General features: G+C 35.8%; 1 protein-coding gene across 2 annotated transcripts; it reads left to right on the top strand.

The window, feature by feature from the left end:
• Positions 1–7916: 7916 nt before the first annotated feature.
• On the top strand, positions 7917–21829 carry LOC113727308 (uncharacterized). 2 transcript variants are annotated; one of them, XM_027251394.2, is made up of 11 exons: positions 7917–8068; positions 8176–8251; positions 8357–8511; positions 8948–9235; positions 9483–9612; positions 12448–12555; positions 12666–12768; positions 12856–12981; positions 18589–18782; positions 18970–19097; positions 21409–21829. In XM_027251394.2, exons 2-10 carry the CDS (start codon positions 8199–8201, stop codon positions 19058–19060), a joined length of 1248 nt encoding a protein of 415 aa, XP_027107195.2. In that variant the 5' UTR covers positions 7917–8068; positions 8176–8198; the 3' UTR covers positions 19061–19097; positions 21409–21829. The 2 variants fall into 2 exon arrangements, with proteins under 2 accessions (XP_027107195.2, XP_027107196.2); XM_027251395.2 differs by having other exon boundaries at positions 21424–21581.
• The last annotated feature ends 43 nt before the right edge of the window (positions 21830–21872 follow it).

The following is a 21872-nucleotide window of genomic DNA, read 5'->3' as shown; positions in this document are numbered from 1 at the left end:
TTAGCAGAAATCTGTGGCTGTCTGCCACAATTGTGTCCTCATTATATGCACAAAGAAGAAACTTTGCATCAATTTGTAGATGAGATAAGAAGAAAATTTCAAGCAGTAGGAAGAAGACAAAGAAACCATGGGACAGAAAACATAATACAAATGAAGTCATCTTTCCAAGGTCCTATAGACTGCACAACAATAAGTATTTTTTGAGCTCCATGAAGTTTACATTTATAAGACTACCTAAGCACAATATGGCTTTCAATAGCTATGGACATAAAGAAATAGATTAAGATACAGGAAAGCCTATCCAGCTTTTAGTCCACCAGCCAAACAAAAAAAAAAAGGAAATTTCAAACTCTTCTAATCTATCTAGAGATGGAAGTATTATCTAAAATAATAGATGTGCAACACATTAGTCCAAATACTTGTATAAACATCCATTTCCAAATCATTTGTTTTCAATCTCGTCCAAAATTAATCTGCAACAGTTTCTGTGTTGCTACATTAGCATTACCCACACAAAAGGAAAACATCAAGGAAAATGCCTGTCCTTTTCCTTCTTTTGCACAAGGTGCATATTAGCTAAGAGTCCATAACTTTGTAGTTATTGGTACCTTGATGCATATTAAAATTGGATATAGGTGCTATGTGCTATTTGTTTATATTAAGACGTACTTCTGAGGTTTTCTAGCAATTTTATGTTGTAAATGGGTGCGAACTTTTTAAGGTTTTCCTTTTATCTCTTTATCCTCTGTAGTACAGGCAATTAGACTTTGGTTGAATCTGTGTTTTCTCACAAGAATAGGATGGTTAAGAAAGGTCAAACTCATTCAAATTGCTTGAAGATGGATATGGGATTCTGACAAATTTGAGGCTACTGTGTTCAGTGATTTAGCTCTGTGGTTTTTTAGCCCTAAATGTGGATGTCTTGCTGCAAATCCAATTTTCAACTGGACCTTCCCCGATATACAATCAAATGTGGAAATCTACTAGCATATGTATCTTTCTTTTATGAGAATTCCTCCTAGAAAGAGCACTTATGCATTCTCTATCAACTAATAATGGGTGCCCCAACTGCTCAGCAACCAAACCTGATACTCAGCGCTTGTTTAATAATGCCATCTACTCAAGGAAATCTAAGTAAAATTGGCAAAAACCAACTACCTTAGTTTCTGTACCTGATCTCTGCTGGACACACACAACTGCCGTAGCAACTTTTCAGGGTTTACCATGATTACAAGGTGCAGTTTTGAGCTACAATCTAAATTCATATACCTGGAGTTGTTTGGGCACTGTATCCCAAGCATATCTCAGCTAGGAAATGCCAGTTCAAGATTAGTTCAAAAAATAAACAAGTCAACCATTAAGCATGCTTTAACAATCAAGCTTGACTCAAACTCAGATTGATGACTTTCAAGCATGTGATCCAAGAGTCGTAAACCACAATCTCCTATGAATCACGATGTATTCTAGGTTTCAAAACATTATTCTGGTACTTGGAGAATATAGATACATATGTCAGGTAGGAATTACAAATGTAGATGATTTACTCTTGGGACTGGCCAGCTCGAGTGGTGAATTATCTTATTTGGATTCTTGTACCCGAATACGAAAAGGGATGAAAGCCTAGGTTAGAAATGACTTGGGCGAATTAGACGTCTAATTCTACGGAACTTTATATGATGTGCGGATGATTAACCCTGCCTAAGAGAGAAATTGTGATTTCTTGTAGATTACGGATGGAACCCTAGGGGAGGGAGCTTTTCGTTAGTTGCTTTTGTACTCTTGGTCTAGTTCGTAGTATGTACTATTGAGTGACCCCTTACTTTCATAGGATTTCCTTTGCTTGTATCTGACTGACTGTTACTGTGTGATTTGTTTGATATAGTCGTGTTATATGTATATTTGCTTTTGAATTGATGTGGACGTATTATATGTATGTCTGACTAACTGACCTCGCTAGTTTGTATCTTGTATTCGCGCCTCGAGCCTAGATTAGTTAATCCAATGGAAGGAACTCATAGTGGATGAGGCCGGGGCCATGGATGTAGGCAACCCTCGAATGAAGGGGGAAATCCGGAACCAATGCCTGAACCCAACCCCGAACCTGGAGTGGATCCTAACGTTCAAGTAGCTGCGGCTGTCCAGCCCATGACTGATCTTTTAGCTCACCTAGTCGAGCATCAGGGCCAAAACCCTACTCCTCAACCTGGAAACCCTGGTAACCATATAGAGGGGAAGATAGGGCCCTTGAACGATTTCAGAAGTTCTCCCCACCGAAATTCCTTGGAGGACCAGACCCTGATGTGGTCGAGCCGTGGCTAGAGAAGATGATTGATATTTTTGCGGCGTTGCACTATGCGGAGGAAAGACAAGTGACATTTGTTGTCTTCCAACTGGAGGGAGCGGTCCATTCTTGGTGGAATGTTGTAGACACCAAATTTTTGGTGTAATTTCATTTTAGTTTTTTATTTGTCGTGTTCGTTTTTTAGTTTTAGTTTCTAGTTTTATTTTTATTTTTAAGTTTTATCATAGAATTTCTTGGAAAAAGGGAAAGAGAAAAAGAAAAAGCATTCAAAAAAATATGATTTAGTCATTTGTAATTTAAATTCAATGCTTTCTTGAAAGTGAAAAAAAAAAGAAAAAAGTGAAAAATGATGAAAAATGAAAAATGAAAGAAAAAGATTGAAAATGGCAATTTTGTTGTTTTAGTTTGTTTATTTTGATGTAAAATTGTTGTTTTTTTTTATTACTTAGTTTTCATTATCAATTTTGTTTTAATTAATTTCAAAAAAAAAAATATATATATACGCTATTTGCAGCTGCGTATTGTCGCAGCTTGCAAGAGAGGACCTGGGCAGCTCCTTTAGCTGCAATTTAGAGGAAATGGCTGGGGGTTTTAGGGTTGAGTGCCTCATATAAATAGAATAGGAAAACAGCAGCCGAAAAGGGGGAAAAAGATGGAAACACAGCAAAAGAAAAGGAAAGGCGGAGGTGACGGCTGAGAAAGGGAGAAAGGGAGAGAGTGTTTATGCTTGGAAAGGAAGAGAGAGTTTCGATAGGGTTCAGGCTAAACAAAACAGAGGGGCACGGCTAAAAATCTAGAGGGAGTTTTATAGGAGGGAGTGACGGCTACAATAGAAAGAGTGAGAGAAAACTGAAAGGAGGAGCTGGAGTTGCGGCTGCATCTGGAAAAGAGAAGTTATAGGAGGAAGACCGACGAAAGGAAGAAACTAGGAGGCTTGTTTTCCAGAAGTTCCATAGAAGATTGACGCCGGCTCATTTCTTTTGGCTTCAGCCTTGTCAAAAATCTTTATCAGGTAATCCATTGAACTAAAGGTTGCACCTTTGGTCCTCCTCTGTGTGCGTGGGTTTGGTTTGAGAATTCTTGGGATTCCAAAATACAAGATTCAATCTTGATTGTTGCCTTGGGTTGGACACTTGGTACTTGTTCGGACTTTTGGCATGAAACCCAGAAATTGTAGTCTAGACAACTAGAAATTCTGCTAGGAAGATGCATGAACCGACATCTCTTTTGCCGCCGATTTGTTGGGCTTGTTCCATAGCTTTATCATGTTTACTTTTGATGCTTCTTTTGTCATTGCCCCTGTCCTCTGTCTTGTGTAGTTGAAGCGTTAGTTTGGAGTAGAAATATATGATGCATGATGAGTTGCTTTCTTAGATGTTGTAACTTAATGTTTTTTCAAAAAAATGAAATGAAGTTTCTTGCTGCATTTTAGTAGTGGTTCTCGTTGGTTTGGCCTGGTTTCTCCCTAGTTTGATCAATGAATGAGGATTATGTGGGTTTGGGCTGATGAAATAGCAAGTTGTTAGAGTTTTATACAGACCCAATCACACGACAAGAGCTGCGTAGTTCACAGCAGAAATTCTGCTACATTTTATCAATTCGGCTAGACTGCATTGTCCTTCTTTTTTGCCGTTGTTTGTTTTGAACTACCAGGGCTATGTTTGTTCAGTTTAGGGAGTGTCCAGACTTGTGTTACTTTGCATGTATACCCATGAATTGGGTAAGGAAGACATGAAACTGTTAGCTGCAGAATTTACAGCAAAGCAAAGATTGCTGCAACCTGTTTTGTTTTCTTTTCTTTTCCGCAAACACTCACAAGCTTTGGTCACCTTAATTTGAAGGTTTTGGTGTGAAAAGAGGCAGTGTTTAGTTTAGTGTTGAGTTTTGCATGGTTGGGCCCAAAAACACTTGAGCTATGGTCGAATGTTTGCTGAAAATGAAAGTCAGAATTGCCGAATCCTTTGCCTAGAATTTTCCAGCCTTTGCATGATTTTTCTTCTATGTTTTGGTTTGTTTGAATGTTGAAATGGTTGTTATGATGCTTAGATTGGTTTTGGGTGTTTGGGTCTAAACATACTTGAGTTGGAATTGAATGCTTGCTGGCCACATAGACAATAGGTAGCTGGATCGTTTTGCATGAAATTCGTTTGCATGCATGCAAAATGTTATAAAAATTGCACTTTAACCCCTCTAATTCCCCTTTGTTGCACTAAGGCCCAATTATGGGCTGATTCCTTGCAATTGAGTCTTTGGCAGCATTAACGTTTCAATTCATTTGGCTTGTGTGTCTTCATTGGTTACCATGTTTTGCTAAGGTGATATTTAATGCATGGATTTGTGAACCTTGTGTCTAAATGAGCTTGTGTTCGCCTATTTTCTTGAATTTTCTGAAATAAATTGGCTTTTGGCCTTTTTCTTGCTTTCGGACTTTCAAAGTTTTCTAAAATTTTTCAATTGGCTTTGAATGGTTGATTTATACTTGCAATTGAGTCCTTGGCGGATCCCTTTATTGGAAACTATGTAGTATTTGATTTCATTTAAATTGCAATTAGGAGAGATTTGGTGACTTTGTTATACTTTACTATTTGAGATACCGTGACCTTTTTATTGTTTTGAAGCCAATTTTCTTTCATTTGGACTCCATTCAAAAGGGGGCGGTATAATTTCTTTTATCCCTTTTTGTGTCTCTCCTATGTGATCTAATGTGCTAAGTGAAATTTGCATGTTTAATTTGCTTTCCTTGCCTCTCTTTAGTTCCTTTACTTTATTTACTCTTGCTTTTAGTAAGTTATTTTTTTAATGGGGTATGTGTACACCTCTTGGCTTGTAATAGTTTGGGATTTAATTATTTTATTCCTTTTCCCCTTTTAGATTCTAGTAGGCCTTCCCCCCTAAAAATGTAATAGTTAGGGCCTTAATTGCTTTGTGTGACTTGCATGCTTAAGTGCTACGTGTTAACTTGCTTTATTAGCCTCTTGCATCTAGTCAAGCATGCTAAGTGTTATGTGTTATGTGTTTATGAGTGTTTGGCATGTCTATTTGCTTTCTATAACCATGAATGAATGTGATGGATGAATGTACGTTTCCACTAGTCCAACGCTAGCAGGAATTCATAGAATGGGCTAGTCCAACGCTAGACCCTTAGGGATTTCTCTCGTGAGTCCATGCTTGCATGCTTCACTTCATTTCATGCATTTTTCTTAGTTTTTATCATTTGACATGCTCCTCGAACCCCTTTTCCCCTCATTTTAGGATTTTTGCATCTCATGCTAGTTATAGGGTACATTTGCTTGAGTGTCCCCTTTCGATAAGGGAAACGAGCGAGTATGGCTACAAAATAGCCTTAGCACGCTAGTTATCCTTTCTAATCAAAGGGAAAATTAAAGTCACAAAGTTAGGATTCCCCGTTCCCGTCTTGATGCATTCCTATAGGATTCATGCATTTTACTCATTCGCTATCACATACACTTCTACTTTATATTCTAACCCTTTTTCCACATTCTCACTTCACACTACCTTTGCACGTTTTCACTCAACTACTTACATTTTATACCATATCACTCGCACACATGCACTTTACATTATTTTCACATCATCATTCTTTACCCACCTTATCTTGTACATCCATTTGCACACTTCCACTTACACACTCTTGTTTTTATCACTTTTTCATTTCACACAAACTCACATTTTCACATGACATGCATTCGTTTCACTCATTTTTTACGTCATTTAGGATTATGTGTGACCTCTCCAAAGGGTCATTATTGGGTTTCACAATTAATGTGATTGGCACCACTCAACCTTTGAAGAGAAATTTTCCCCATGTCCCCTAGGTCTAGGATTTGCATTCATGTAGTACATCCAAATGTAATAAATTCTTTGGTTAAAACAAGAAAATTTTTGATTAAATCACGCAACTAGCCTTGGTTAGGTCGAAGGGGTGCCTTGGATTTTTATCCTTGCCTTCCCCTTCGTCAAATGTGACTCCCGAACCTTTTTCGTTGGTTTACGTGGACTAGGAGTCGTTCAAAAGGGGTTTCTTACTACTTTTTCCTATTATTCTAAAAAATTCATTTTTAGGTGACTTGGTACACCTTAACTCATTACCAAGTGGCGACTCCGATTTTTTTATTTCAAAAAACCCTTTTTAAACTATAATTTTGGGTCAAATCGTCGCATTCTCAAACCCCTATTTAGACCCATTTTTCTTTTAAATCACAATTCATTTTCCAATCACAAATTGAATCAAAAAATACATTTTTTAAACCATTTATTTATTTATATTTCAAAAAATGGGGCGCGACAATGTACTTGTATTTATACTTGTGCTTGACTTGTAAGTGTTGAGCGGCAGCATGTACCACACTCAATTCGAGTGGGAGGTGTCTCTCATTCCCGTCTCAATACTTTATCTTAATTAAATCGATTGAAGAGTTATCTCATCGATCCTAGTGTTGAGCAATAGCATGTATCACACTCAATTCGAGTAGGAGGTGCCTCTCATTCCCGTCTCAGTAGCTCTATCTTGATTAAGTCGATTGGAGAGTTATCTCATCGACCATATTTGTTCTTGCTTGGATATACTCAAGTATTCCCGCCATTGTTTCTGTTTGGTGTTCGGCTCCAGTGAGGGGTTTGTTTGGTGGACGAAAAACTGGTGTAAAATGGAAATCTACAAACATTGTTTTCTCTCTTTAAACGTTGACGGAGTGTCAACGGGTTTGGAACAAGTTAATGAAACGGGGAAATTGACTCTTAAGAACCATCTGTATCCTTTTACTTGAATGCTTTGTATGAGTTGTGGTGTTTACTTATTTCATTATTTGATACTTATATTTGATCGATTAAAAATTTAATTATGTGATTTGTAAAAAGAGTTGAGTTAGTTTTAGTTTTATTTTGTTTAACCTCCTCTGTATTTGTATACTTCACATATGTTTGTATAAGTTTAGATACTTTGGCTTATATTTTAAGTTGAATCTTTAGCGACTCCATTGTATATAGTTTTGGTTGATGAATGGAAGTTAAATTGCGCGTTTTAGTACTTTATGTGAATTTTGATTTAGTAATTCTAGCGAGAGCTGGACAGGCAGTTCGCTAACCTTTGAGGTGATACGCCCTAAGAGAAGGTGGGATTGTTACATCAAATACGTTAGTTTTGACGATTTTCGTAATACTTTTCAATTTAGTTCAAACCACTAGGGATCGGATTATAAATTTTGAAATTACGCAAGATTTTTCTGCATGCTCGTTTAATTACAAGTAGTTGTTTTGTTTTTTACCCATGATAATATGGGTCATATTAAAAGTCTTAAAATAACCTCTAAAAGATACACTTAATAACTAAATAAATTTTAGTAATTCCCATCCTAATTTCTTTTGCCACTAAGTCCCTCATAAAACTTTTCATAAAAATTTCCCTCTACCTATTAGAAGGTAGATAAAACTAAAAAAAAAAAAAAAAAAATCACAGGCTTACAACTCTTGAAAGCCCTTGTTTGGATAGAGTATTATTTGAAATAATTATAGTAATACTTTTTGTGATATGATGTATGTAAAATAAAAAAAATGGATTGAAAGATATATTTACGATGCAACAAAATATTTTGATATCCAAACACAATCACCACAAATTAAAAAACCTTCCCAGCTCAAAAGCCACGAATCAAATTCCCTCCTAAGCCCTCGCTAATCCCCCACCAGAACCCAAATACAACAAAGAAGTTATCACTTTTGAGATTCTTCGATTGCCTCCCTTCATCTGTAATATTCAATCTATGCAATCTCTGTACAAAAGTTACTTCAATTTTTCAATTTTGTACACATCTTTCTTTTCAATTATGTATTCATATAGTTTTCGCTTAATTCAGGTGAATTTTGTCTGCTGAAAATCATGCCTGATGTGCATGCTCTCGTGAACGACTTTCTAATCAAGCTCAAAAAACGGTAATCCATATGAGATTATTCCCTCGAATTTTTCCAGAATATGAATTCTGTTTATTTATTTGTTTGTTCATTTTCTGGGTTCCATTTTGTTTGTGATTAAACTAGTAAAATTGAAGGCTCAAAGGCCACGGCGAAGGTAACCGCGGAAGTGCTGAGGTCATTCATTTCGCAGCAGAGGCTTCCCAATACAAACCAGGCCGGAGCACTAATTGACGCTGTTAAAGCTGTTGGAGAGCAGCTAATAGCTGCTAATCCTGTTGGTATGTAAAATGAAACATTATTTGTTTTCTGTTTTTCTTTCTTTTTTTTGTAATTTTTAATATAATAATTGTAGTTTGCGGCTTTTCAATTCTATGTTAGTTTAAAAACTGGTTAGGTATTTTATTTATCACTGATAAAACTGTTTAGGGTATTTTATTTATCAATGATGCAAGGATAAAGAGTAATTATTTCTGGCTGAGCTTAAACGGAAAAGGAAAAAAAGATGGTGCAAAACAGAAAAGAATTAACTGAAATGAAATGTATATGTATAAAAATCCGTTGTGCTGTGATTGTACGTTTTCATCTCGAAAATAATTGAATAGGGTGGAGAAAAGTGATACATAATTTTATACATAATTGGGGCACTTATACCATAATTTGCTTACAGTAATTTGTTGCTTGCTTTTTCACGATATTGGATATAACTGGTTGCAGAGCTTGCTGTTGGTAATGTTGTAAGGCGTGTTTTACATATCATTAGAGAGGAGGATCTCTCTCTCACTGCAGCTGCAATTGGCGGGCTGAGTCTGTCTGCTGGAAGTGACGATGAAGATGATGTTGGGCATGATGAACATCCCGCTTTATCAGCAGCAGCTGTTGCTGCTGCTGCCAGAAGCACTTTGAGGCCTCCCTCCTTGCAAACGCTTCTTGAGGATGTACCACATACAGCAGCTGTTCCTCATACATCTTCTTCAGGAGGCGATTCTGAGGGAAAAAGCAAATGTAAGTATACCATTTTCTCCATTTATATAAATAATCCCATTATTGGTTTCTAGGCGGTTGAATGTGAATTCTTGGTGATTATAGATCCAAGCACCTTGGTTTCTCTGCGGTAGCCATCATGGCTAGTGATTATTCAGTAGTTTACCTATGCTGGTCACCTTGTGTACTTACAAACCATAATTTAATATGTTGGTGTTGCTTTTAAGTGTCTCGGCATTTGACGTGTGCTGCTAATATTTGTTCTCAGCTGCTGATAAGAATTCAAGCACAAAAAGGCTAAAGCATAATGTCATTGAGGCAGTTAATGAACTGATTCAAGACATAGTCACTTGCCATGAACAGATTGCTGAGCAAGCTGTGGAGCATATACATCAAAAGTATCTTTCTTTAATGCTTTTGTGAAAGTTCTTTTATACTTCTAAATACCACTTAAGTTTGTTTTACGTCATCAATCATAGTGGGAACAGGAAATATGTGCTCATGTTATTTATCATATTCTCAAATGAATGAGTATGATCAATTAAAGTTACCTTTGTCATACTAGCATGTTTGTTTGGTTGGCTGGCTGTGGAACTAAGTTCAATACATGCTATTGCAGAAGTCCAGTTACAAGATTCTGTGGGATATGGCTGAAATATTGCCTTCATGTTGGCTACCCACACTAGCTAAAAATGCATTGTGGGAATTGGATTATATATTCTCTAGATAATTTGTTTTCCTTTTATTGGTTTGATAGAACTTCATTGAACTGAAGTTGCCTTTGCTTTTCTGAAGACAATAGGAAATTGTCACTTACATCTTTGATTAAATCCATTTTCTTTGGGAGTACTAGATTGATCTTTGCAATTTTCCTCAAGACTGCTAACTTCATTAAGTTACTATTGACAAATCTAGCTTTGAGTTCTATCTTAATTTTTGTAAAATTGGGTAAAGTATGTCACTGTAAGTTTGTCATAACTTAATGACATTTTGCTGTGAAGGAGGATAATAACAACTCAGCTTTATGAAAAAGTAGGTTGTAGTGTGCTTTTTCTCAAGAGAGTTGATGAATGTCTTACCATGTAATGTTTATAGTCATTGAACTGAGGGCTTTGTTTTTTCATTATCTTGTGTTTCTTGATTGTTTTTCATTGTGTTCATTTATTTCTTTTCCCAAAAGTTTTGTTTGGTAGTGCTTGCTTGGAATTATGGGAGCAATTGATCTTAGTTGAGTTTTAAGTGAATAAGCTTTTCTGAAGCTGAATTCAAATGATTGGACTTGATTGCCAGGGGGTTTTCACATCCTCTGTCAAGCTGGATTTGGTTAGAAAACCTTTAGAATTGATTATTTAGATGCAATATATGTAAGCTTATGTTCCTTTGGAGTTCTTTTCAGCCTTGCTAGGTCTGTTAAAATTGATTAATATGCATGAACAATTAGCCTCCATATGATTGGAAAGATATGGGAAACATTAAGGTATTGTCCCGAAAGAAGAGAATAATCAATATTAGGAATTTTCCCATGTTGTCAGAGTTGAATTTATTATCATTGAAAATGCCTACAATAAAAGGTCAACAAAGGTATTGGCGATCCCAGTGAACTCGTACAGACTTTGGACTAACTAATCTTGGCTTACCTGCTTGTTTAAGGAAAGTGTGGCAACATCCTAATTATAAAACTCAAGCGGGTAATGGTGGTGTCTTTTTAGCTGAGCTTATTATAATGATTAGTATTTTCGAACTACCAGCTCAAGGAGAAATTTACATTAGCCAGGTTATATAAATTGATGCAGCACAAAGAATCTTTAAGGTTAGAAGATAGTTTCAGCATTTTAAGCTCTCAAAATCCGAGAATAAGAGTGTAGAAGTTGGAGTTCAGGAGGAAGCAAGAGAGTGAGAGAAGGAGAAGTAAGAAGCTCTAGGAGTTCCACCTAGACTTCCTTTTGTATTAAGCATATGAGCGTAGGTTGCCTTCATCTCTGTAAGAAAGCAAAGTTGTTGTCAAAATGCTCAATAAAAGACAATTTCTTTCCATTTCAACCTTCGTAAGCTATTACAACTGACATATATAGAGAAAGAGCTAGCCTTCTGTGCAGAGACGTTTTAAGCACCAAGGGAGCATTGAAGCTAAGAAAATTTAACAACTAAGAAAGCACTCAGTGAAAAGATGTACATCCCCAATTAGATTTGCCACCCGTAGGGGGCGACCACCAAATTTGAGTTCTTATGTCCAACGCTTAGACTTCTAGAAACTCTTAATTTCAGATAATACGTATGCTACCTCTAGTTGATTAAAATAAAGGAAAGCACATGGAATCAATTAAAAAAAAGCAAGGAGCTCCAGGCTGTTGCTTTCTGGAATTGTCCAAACAGTAATAGTTTTTTTCTTCGCATTCTGCACATCAGCAGTAGAGCCTTCTTCAGCTATGACTTTATAGAAATCTCAGTGATAGCTTGTGTGCTCATAGACATGGTATGGATCTTGCTCTCAGTTAAAGGGAAAGCTAATGGCTCAGCAAATGGCCTATCAGTATGATCTTGCACTCTTGCCAAATATGGTATATTAGCTATTTCTGTATTACTGAATTGGGTGATCTAAGATCCCATATGTTTATTGCAACATGTGGTTCAACTGTATGACGGCTTGGTTAGTATCCTATGCCTAGCACACTACATTTTGAGCAAGCAGTGATTTCGGCTGCTTACCTTTCTATGGGTAACTGTTAGGTAACATTGGCCAGCTTGCCTTCATTGCTTCTCAGTATCTTCTTCACTCTTGTCTCTGTTTTTTCTTCAAGCTTACCTTGCATGTCCATTTCAATCCCTATAAATACCGAAAATTCAAACCTCCATAGAGATAATCATCTCTTACCATTGCATAAAAGTATGGTTCAGACCATTTGCTAGAGTGTATGGATATGTGATTGAAACTAGAATGAAATAGAACCAAATATGAATATAGGCAAAGGAGTGTGTTGGTTCACGTTTTTGCAGCCTGAGATCTAATTGGAAAATGTTTGTAGTAGCTTGAGCTTAAGTCTAGCTCAATAAAAGCTAGTCAAGAATTGATTCAATTGAGGTCCAGTATTTACATTTTGTTTGTCTTTCAATATGTCGAAGTTTATGTGGTGCTACCCCTTTGAACCTTTTAAGTAGTATGTTAGTGTATTTGATATGATACTAGTTGATTTTAATCTGATTATCTGTTGGTTCTTATGTATCTTTTGTTTCAGTGAGGTAATATTGACTTTGGGCAGTTCAAGGACGGTAGTGGAATTTCTGTGCGCTGCAAAAGAGAAAAAGAGATCATTTCGTGTATTTGTTGCAGAGGGTGCTCCAAGGTGAGACAAGAGGCTAATTACTTTGTCAGATACCAAAATACAGCTTCTAGTATGTTTCGGTTCCCAGTATTTCCCACTCTTTTAATTGATTCATCTTCCGCTAAAATCAGATATCAGGGACATACCCTCGCAAAAGAGCTGGTTACAAGGGGGCTTCAAACCACAGTAATTACCGATTCTGCTGTCTTTGCAATGATTTCCCGTGTGAATATGGTATGCAGTGATTGTGGCTTATTGATTATTTTCTTTTTTAAATTCCATCATGCTTTTCACTTGATTATTTTTTTTTCCTTTTTTAAGGTTATTGTTGGAGCTCATGCTGTGATGGCTAATGGTGGGGTTATAGCACCTGTTGGATTGAATATGGTGGCATTAGCAGCTCAAAGGCATGCAGTCCCTTTCGTTGTACTTGCAGGAATTCATAAGGTCTGTTGGTGTCAAAACTCAGTTCAAGCAATAAATTACAAGATCAACTTGATTAATTTGCAGAGAATGGATGTAGTTACTACAGCTTGTAGTTCGTTTCAGAGCGAATGAACTTGAAGTTTTGGATATTACTTTTGATACATGAAAAGTAATAAGGAAGAGCTTGTAGATTTTTCTTGTGACAGAATACTAATATTGAGGTCATGGAATTTAAATGAAAAAGAAGATTTGAGCTGTGATGAAGTAAGCATGTTAAGTAAATGGCTAAAAAGCTAAATTCGAAGACATGTAACGAGAGTAGTAAAAATTCAACAGGTGCTTCTTCGGGATGCCGAGAAGTCTAATTGTTTATTTACCCCAGTGGATGGAAAAGGATGAAAGAACAAATAACCTTGGACAATTATTTAGAAATGATTGTAGGTTATATGGAGTTTCCAACAACCACATCTGAAGCTCTGGAAATCCCTTCATTGGCGATTGTTCAAATGCATCTCCAGGTTGCTATAATTGAAATCTGATTGCTGCTAGTGCTTATAATCAAATTGACTCTTTGGGAATTTTAAAGGCTCTTAGTTGACATGATTTATTGATTAGATTGATAATAAGTGCTCCATCATGGAACTCGTAGAAAATCTTTTTCTGAAATATTTTAGGCGATTAATGATAGAATTCTGTTGCATGTTTGATTTTATCCAAAGTTATCATTCTCAAGCAGTTTAATATTTAGAATATGTTCTCTCACCTGAATAACAGTGTCTCTATTATGATTAATGATGTGATCCTATATATGTGTGCGTCTGTGTGTAGGTTCATCTGCAGTTAGCATTCCTATGCAGTGTAATTTACTGAATATTGTTTTTTTCCCCCCTGACCTCATCATGAAACAATTCTATTCTTGTGATTCCTGAAAGAATTCAAGCGGAAAATATGTTTACATTTAAGTGCAGTTAGCATTCTAAACTAGTGTGGCCTCACTTGTTTTGTGGATGGGATAAAGGAGTCATACCAGGATTAGTTATCCTGAGGTGACTCATTTTTCATTTGTTCATCTATGTAAAATGGTTGTTTGGAGTTTGGATAGTGTTATATTGTTCATGCATTTTTGGACGTCCAATATTATGGCTGGTAAGTATGGAAATGATTTAATATAACATGGTTGTCTGAAAATAACTTTGAAAAGTCATTTTATCACATAAAGCTGTCTTCCTACGATAAATAGTACTACCTTCCCTCTGGGATTATTAATTTAGAATAAATGGGATTGGTAAAATCATCCAAACAAAGGATGACATGAGATTAGTAATCCTATCCTTTTTTTTCCAATGAACCAAATGGACCCTGTTTTAGAGCTACAAATAAAGTAGTGAGTCAATTCAGTTAGTTTCTATGTAATGAAGAATGTTTTGCCTTTTCATCTTAAAAATACCAGCAATGAATATTTGGAATGTGCCAATGAGAATTGTTCTGATTTACTTCTTTGGATTGAAGATGTAAAATGTTAAAATGAAGTTAAAAATGTGAATGTCGAATCTGTTAGTGTGTGTTTATGATCAATGAGCTCTAATGTGCAGACTGAAGGCACTTATGAATGATATGTTTTCCTTGTCTATTAAGGATAAACCATCTCAACCATGTTTTCTTGTTTTGTGAAAAGAAGGTTGACAAAAAAATGGGTGATCCACAAAGCATATGTCAATGAGCTGAAGCTATGTCCTGAAGTATCAAACCGAATTTCGTTATCTATTGTCACATTGTCACCTATTTAAGTACTTCAGAGAACCAATTGATGGTGGAATTGTTGAAAAAGACCTTCTAGCTTCCTTTCATGTCTTGACTAATCTAAACAACCTCATAGTTGAGCTGGCATCAATTTCCTAATGGCAGAGGAGTTTAAGTGTACTAGGTAGAGTGATTTTATAGTTAAAAACTGCACCTCATGTTTCTTTCTTTGCTTCCTCATGTGTGCTTATTTGATAGAGTTCTACACTTCATGCTTAAAAATGTCTTCCAGCCCTATTATTCTAGTAATAAAGGTAGGAGGGGGTACCTATTCCCCTCTGAAGATTCTTGGCAATAACAAGATGACTTGTATGTATGTGATAAAATTGAAGTTTCTCTGGTATGCTGGTTCACTTTCTGTTATCTAGAGTTTAATGAAATAGTTATTAAGATGTCTATGATGTAGAAAGTTTCATGTTGCAAAAAATTCTTCAAGGGAAACCACATTAATTTGATTGAGTTTTGCTGCAGGGCAGAATTTTATTTTTTTTGTTTGAGTAAATGGAGTGTGTGCTAAGATGCAGTTCTATGTTTCATATATGTCCTTTATTTTTGCTGGGGAATAGCATTTACAAGACAACCTCAGAATTGTGACCTGGCTTTAGAATCAGGCAAGAGATAATTTAAAACATCTTAGTTTAATTGGATTTTTTCCTAAAATGGTTGGGCTGTCTCTAGTACAGCATCTGCAGAAGTGTTGGTTAGCACATTCAGAAAGCCAACAACCAAGTTAAATGACTTGTTTTATGAATTTGTACTTGGTGGATGAGGTCCACTTATCAGAATATAATCATTTTTCTGGTTGTTGGAATTATTCTGAATCTTTTGAAAGGAAAAATGCTATTTGTTGCCTACTGAGTGGCACCATTCTTGGATAGCTACCACACTCAACAGAAAGTTTATCTAGTGTGGGTATGACATTTTGCTTCTTAAAGTTATGCATAGCCTAAAGAAATTATTTTAAGTAAACGAAGGCAAGATGCAACTTTGGATATAAGTTAAAAGTAATGAAGGGGAGTTTTCTTTATGTGAGGTCAGTCCAAAATGCTTGACACATCAAAACTGGGGGAGATCTCTGATCCAAGTTGTCCTTGCCTACAGAACCACCTATTAATCATGAGTATTTTCTCCTTCATATAAGGGGTAATACATAACTGACCATTCTGTGAGATATAAAAAATTGAACAAATGATAAAAGCTTTTGAACGTAATGGATAATAAAAATCATATTTGGGTTGTTATGGATAGTAGAGTTTGTGTTTCATATCAAAATCTGTCTGCAGAAGGTAAGTTGGCTGTTATATCCCTCTGCAGAAAGTTGATATTGTGTTACATTCCTCTGAATTGTCTTGGTCAATTGGATACCTTTATGTGTTGGAAACTCTGAAAGCAGATTCATTGTAAAGTTGGCAGTGGAAACAATGAGGAACAAATGGGGGAGCACATATAGTGTTTTGAGTCTTTGGGGTCCAAGTGCTAGTTTTATCTGTTTGGCTACCATGATCAACGTGGCATTCAGACTTCTTAAATAGCAAAATCTGTTTTTGATATAGTGCTAATGAACCCAAACTTTTCTGAGATCTTCTTCCCCTAATTTGATTTTCAAGAATGTTTGGTGTATGTTACTCAAAATTGCTTCTAATTTGAAAACGTTACTTAGTCAAGTAGAAATCTAGGATACTGTTGGACATTTCTGAATATGCAATTTTTTTTTTTTTTTGGGCTATTGATCAGAAGACAATGTTCATCAAGATCCCATGTCAAAAGCCTGAAAAAGTCAGATTTCATGGACATGTTTGCATACTCAAACAAGATATTGAGAGTGAATATACATTTAAGCTATTGTACAAAGACCATATAGCAAATTTTAATAGGTATACAACTACATGGTGAGTGAGTTCATATACTGTGGTCTTAAGCAAGGTCCACGGTCATTGTGAAATCCTTTATATTCGCATTAAGGCAATTTGATTGGACACCACTGATTTCCGCCATTGAAGCATAAAGGGTTTCTTATTCAAGAGACAGAGACTTCTGTTTCAGCACCTCGTGAGAAATATCTGAAGTCACGTGTTTGTTCAATTTGGGAATGGGGGCTTTTCTGTCAACGTATCAATCAACTGTTGAACAGTAGAAAAAATATTAAATTGACTTGTCACGTTCTAATTCTTTGTTTCTTGAACAATTCAGAGGACATTTCTTTCAACGGGGGCTTTTCTGTCAACGTATCAATCAATTGTTGAACAGTAGAAAACAATATTAAATTGACTTGTCACGTTCTAATTCTTTGTTTCGTGAACAATTTAGAGGACATTATTACCTTTGGCCTCAAGCCTGTCTAATATTTTTTAACGCTAGAGCTTAGAGAGCAAGTTATATATAAAAAAAGCTCAATGTCCAGCATGCAGCTGCCTATTGGTCCTTCTGGGGCACAGGTTATCTGGTGTTGAGTAGAATAGAAGCTGTAGTCACACTTAAACATATCTTTAGATGTTATCTGCTTTGACAGATTACATGAAGGGGCATTTCTTGTTTCATTATGTTAGCTGATTATGCATTTTGATTGTGAAAATTCAAATTTTCTTTTTCTGATTTTTTGTATTTGCTTTAGCATCTAGAATTTAGATTTTTAATAACCAGAAAAAGCTAAAAATTGCAACCTACGCAAGTGTAGCTTTAGCTAATCTGATTAACAGCTGAACTTTCTGTGGACAATAATTATCTTCCAAACTTGTTTAAACTACAAAAATACCAAGAATGAAATACAATTTAAGTTTGATGTTCAACTTTTTAGAATGTTTTTATAATGTATAACTATCAAATACTTTTAGGTGGTTTAATTTTTATTATAAAATATGTGATACAAGAAAGTTACTTATTCAACATGAAATTTCTTATATTCAGCATCTGATGGCATTTCGGTCATTTTCATCAATAATAAGTTTTTACAACCTTTGAACATCCATGTTTGAACATGTTTATATTAGTCTTTTTTTTTTTTAAGAACATCCATGTTTAGTTTTTAATTTATTTTTTCACAACAAATAGGAACATCTGTGAGATTGTGGGAAATCTAATCTTCTAGAGTCACTTCTGAATAATCAGCTTTTGCCAAATGTATAGTTGACGAGACACTGGCCCCAAATTTAGGGCTTGCATCTCTCAGTTAAAATTTCACACTTTTACATCTTGCTTATTGATTTTGGCTTATGGAACCAAAGCAGTGGTAGCAGTTATATTAAAAAAATCTCAACCCTTTTAGTATTGTGCTTTCATGCATTTCAGCAGGTTTGTGAGCTATTGCTAAGTGTTACTTAGCTTAAAACAACTGCATGATTGATTCATTTGGCCCCACTTTACTGTTGTGGAATACTTTTTGCTGACACTATTTGTCTGTTCTGTTAACTGTATTGGAAGTTATAAACCAGAAATTGGTTTTGTTCTTCTGTGGTTTCTTGAATCAAAGAATGAGTCTGTGCTGCAAGGGCATCAGTTTCTTGTCACTGATCTAGTGATATGCCTGACAAGCAATCTTCAGCAGTTTGAATTGAATTCCAACTGATCTGTTGATCGTGCAATATATAAATTAGCTCCACTACCTCACGGGCCTTTTCTATCCCATCCTTTAAGGCACTGTGTTAGCTATTATTATATCTAAAGTTGGACTACATTGTATGTGCTAACTTCTTGATTATGTTTGAGTGTCTAATTTGACACACTCCCCCTATCTCTATATGTGCAAGACTCCAGCTCGCTGGTCAGTGTATCTCACCACTTCTTACTTATGGAAGTTTATGTTAGCTAACTACCCTTCTGCTCATGTTGCAGCTGTGCCCTCTCTATCCTCACAATCCAGAGGTCTTACTGAATGAATTGAGGTCCCCATCCGAGCTCTTGGACTTTGGGGAATTTTCTGATTGCCTAGATTTTGGAAGTGGCTCTGGTTCTCCTATCCTGCATGTTGTGAATCCTGCATTTGATTATGTGCCTCCAAATCTTGTTAGCCTATTTATTACTGATACGTAAGTTTAATTAATGCTTTATAAGATGTCTTTCATAGTTCTAGGCAGTACCTATTACCTTTAGTGTTTTTTTAGTAGTTAAACTAAAATATTTTATCTAAGAACTTCATGGATTAAATAGCTATAAACTTATTTTAGATTTCTTCATTCCTGGAATTTTTCCGATTCATTATTTATTTTTTGACAGCGGGGGACATAATCCTTCATATATGTACCGACTTATTGCTGATTATTACTCTGCTAATGATTTGGTTTTACAACGGAGATCAGCTTCTTGATATTATATTGGCCACCTCTGTTTCTACACATTATTAGGTGAGCTTTCTCATTGTTACATGGTGAATTTAACATATTCCATTGATAATTATACATCTTACTTTGCCCTTTCACTACATGTAATCAACGCTATAATAACAGCAGCTTTCTTGCAAATATTATGAATTGCCCGACTTGCCTGCATGAATTCACATAAGTCAGTTGCAGTTCTCTAGTCGCTAATGAAAGAAAACTGATATATGATTCTAAATTTTGTCCAGTGTTCGACCCATGCATTTGGTAGCAATGCGTCATCTAAGTATGGATTAGTTTAATGCAAGGACTTCTTGGAGACCATTAATTGTGAGGACTTGGGTTTGAACCACACAACATAGCAGTTAGTGGAGACATATATTAAGTAAATAAGCATGACACAATGGTGTGATTTCAGATACTGTAGCCTAAATTTAGGTTAACACTAGGGGTGTTTCGCGAATCGAGCCGCTCACGAGCCGATCGCGAGCGGCTCGCATACGAGCTCGACTCGAGCTCATCAATATCGAGTTCGAGTCGAGCTTGAGCTAATTAAGTCGATCTCGAACTCGAACTCGAGATAAAAAACATTAAGCTCGTTGGCTCGCGAGCTCAATTATATATATTTTTTTATTTTAATAGTAAAATTACATATATATCCCTAATATTTTATTATTTATTAAAAAAATTATTATTTTATTCATTTTTAAAAATAAATAATTATTTTTTATTTTTTAAAAATAAAATAATAATAATTATTTTTTTATTTTTTAAGCTCGAGCTCGACTCGAATTTGACTCGACCTCGAGCTCGAGCTCGAGTTCGAGCTTCACAAAATTAACTTGAGCTCGGCTCGATTAGCCAAAGCTCGACTCGAGCTCGGCTCGTTTGCACCCCTAGTTAACACTTATTAAGTAAATAAGTGTGACAGAATGGTGTAACCACTTGTCCTAGGTTTTCTATATTTTACATTCAAACTAGGCACCCTCTAATGTGCTTCTCTTTCTAATGCGAGCTATAATCTTTCTAGAAGCAATTTTGCTAGATCCAGGTATCCTATTATGTCTCGGCTACAGGTGTCAATCATAACCTAATTATGTTGATCCGCCCAAACGCGCCCATTCATAAGTGGATTTGTGTATGAATGAACTTTGAATGGGTTTAGATGGGTGATTCAATTAAACCCATTTAATTGGTGGGTAATTGGTTGATCTGCATTAACCATTTATACCCATTTAAAAATAATTGCACATTTAAACTCAATTATTGGTGAATATAAGCGAATAAATTTGAATTTCTTATCAACCCAATGCCAATAAATGTTGTTATTTCTTGTCAAACAACATTTGAAAGGAAAAAAAAAAAGGTAAAATTTCAAGCGGGTCATTAGTGGGTAATTCCGTATACCCATATGGGTATAAATGGGTTGATCCAATTATATACGTTACCCATTTGTGACCTGTTCAAACCTGCTCAAATCACCCATTTTAACAGGACAAGTAGAACATTTGACGTCGAAAACCAATTTGTTGTGTGGGAATGAGGATAATAGGTTAGCCATATTGATATATTGGGTGTGTTTCCCAGAACGAAAGGTGGTTTGAAGGAGATCACTAGTTTTGCAACTAGGAGATTGCCTAGAGGAAGATGACAGAGAGGGAGAGAGAGAGAGAGAGGTAGTCTCTCTTGTTCTACGCGATTTACTCTCTGTCTTTAGATTTTCTCTAAAATCTCACACACCTCGATTGGAAGTTATTTCTTGCTAGCTTAAGATTTGAAATTATATATAGACAAATAAAGATTCTAGTTCCATTGACTTTTTAGCTGAACCTTTGCATATATGATATCCAGCTTTTGTTGGCTATGTACACATTGCTCAGTTTTTTGTAGGCTAAAAGTAATGTTGCCCCATGTATTAAGATCACGCAGGCACAAATATGAAGTTCAAAATAACTACATTCCTGTTATGATTGAAGTAGTACTTTACAGGATATTGAATTCATGTAATTCAACTAAAGGATTTTACTGGGGCTTATATTTGGATCTGTTTCAGTATTTGACACTGATGCATTGCATCAGCCTTGTTATATCCAACAATAATACTTTTTCATGTCTCCTCAATTGCGAACTAGGTTATAATTAGGTCCATTGAAGTCTCTGTCATGGCAGTATGTCACCATGTGCTGTCTTTGTTTACGACTTTCAATATAAACTGGGATTTTTACCGTATCAGAGGATACAACTTAGAAGTAAATGCTTCAGAATATAAATCAACATAGATTGTTTGTTCCATTTTATTAACTTCTTTAACCCTTTTTATTTTGTTTGATTTTTACAGTTTCTTGGGTTTTAGGTAGTTCCATCATATGATGAAGTTGTGTTCAATTGACGTGAATACACAGCAGTAGGATGCCACAAAAATGAATGAAACAAAAAATGCAGGTATGCAACAAGGGTAGGTGCGGAGTTCTAATGAGTTCCGAGGGGCAAATTTTCTGCGGACAGACAAAATGAAGGTAAAAGAATGCGCGTGACTTTGATGAAATGATGCATTCTTTTTGTGACAACTATAAGGGGGTGCAGTTTTGACCGGTCTGGGAGTTGTATGCGGTATGCCATTGGACTTCTAAGAAATTTTTATGTTGTATTTTACTAGAAGTTTGTCTGCAAAATTGAACTTTGTTCAAGGACAATTGCTGTGAAATTTTGGAATTGCATGCTTTTATTTAAGCCAAGAAAAGATCATTTGGGGTGGTGCAGCAGACTTCAAAGATTTAAAGCTACTTGTTAAAAGAAATCTTT

Source organism: Coffea arabica, chromosome 2c (genome assembly GCF_036785885.1).
Source record: "Coffea arabica cultivar ET-39 chromosome 2c, Coffea Arabica ET-39 HiFi, whole genome shotgun sequence".
Taxonomy (NCBI): Eukaryota; Viridiplantae; Streptophyta; class Magnoliopsida; order Gentianales; family Rubiaceae; genus Coffea; species Coffea arabica.
This window is presented reverse-complemented; position numbering and strand designations above follow the sequence as displayed.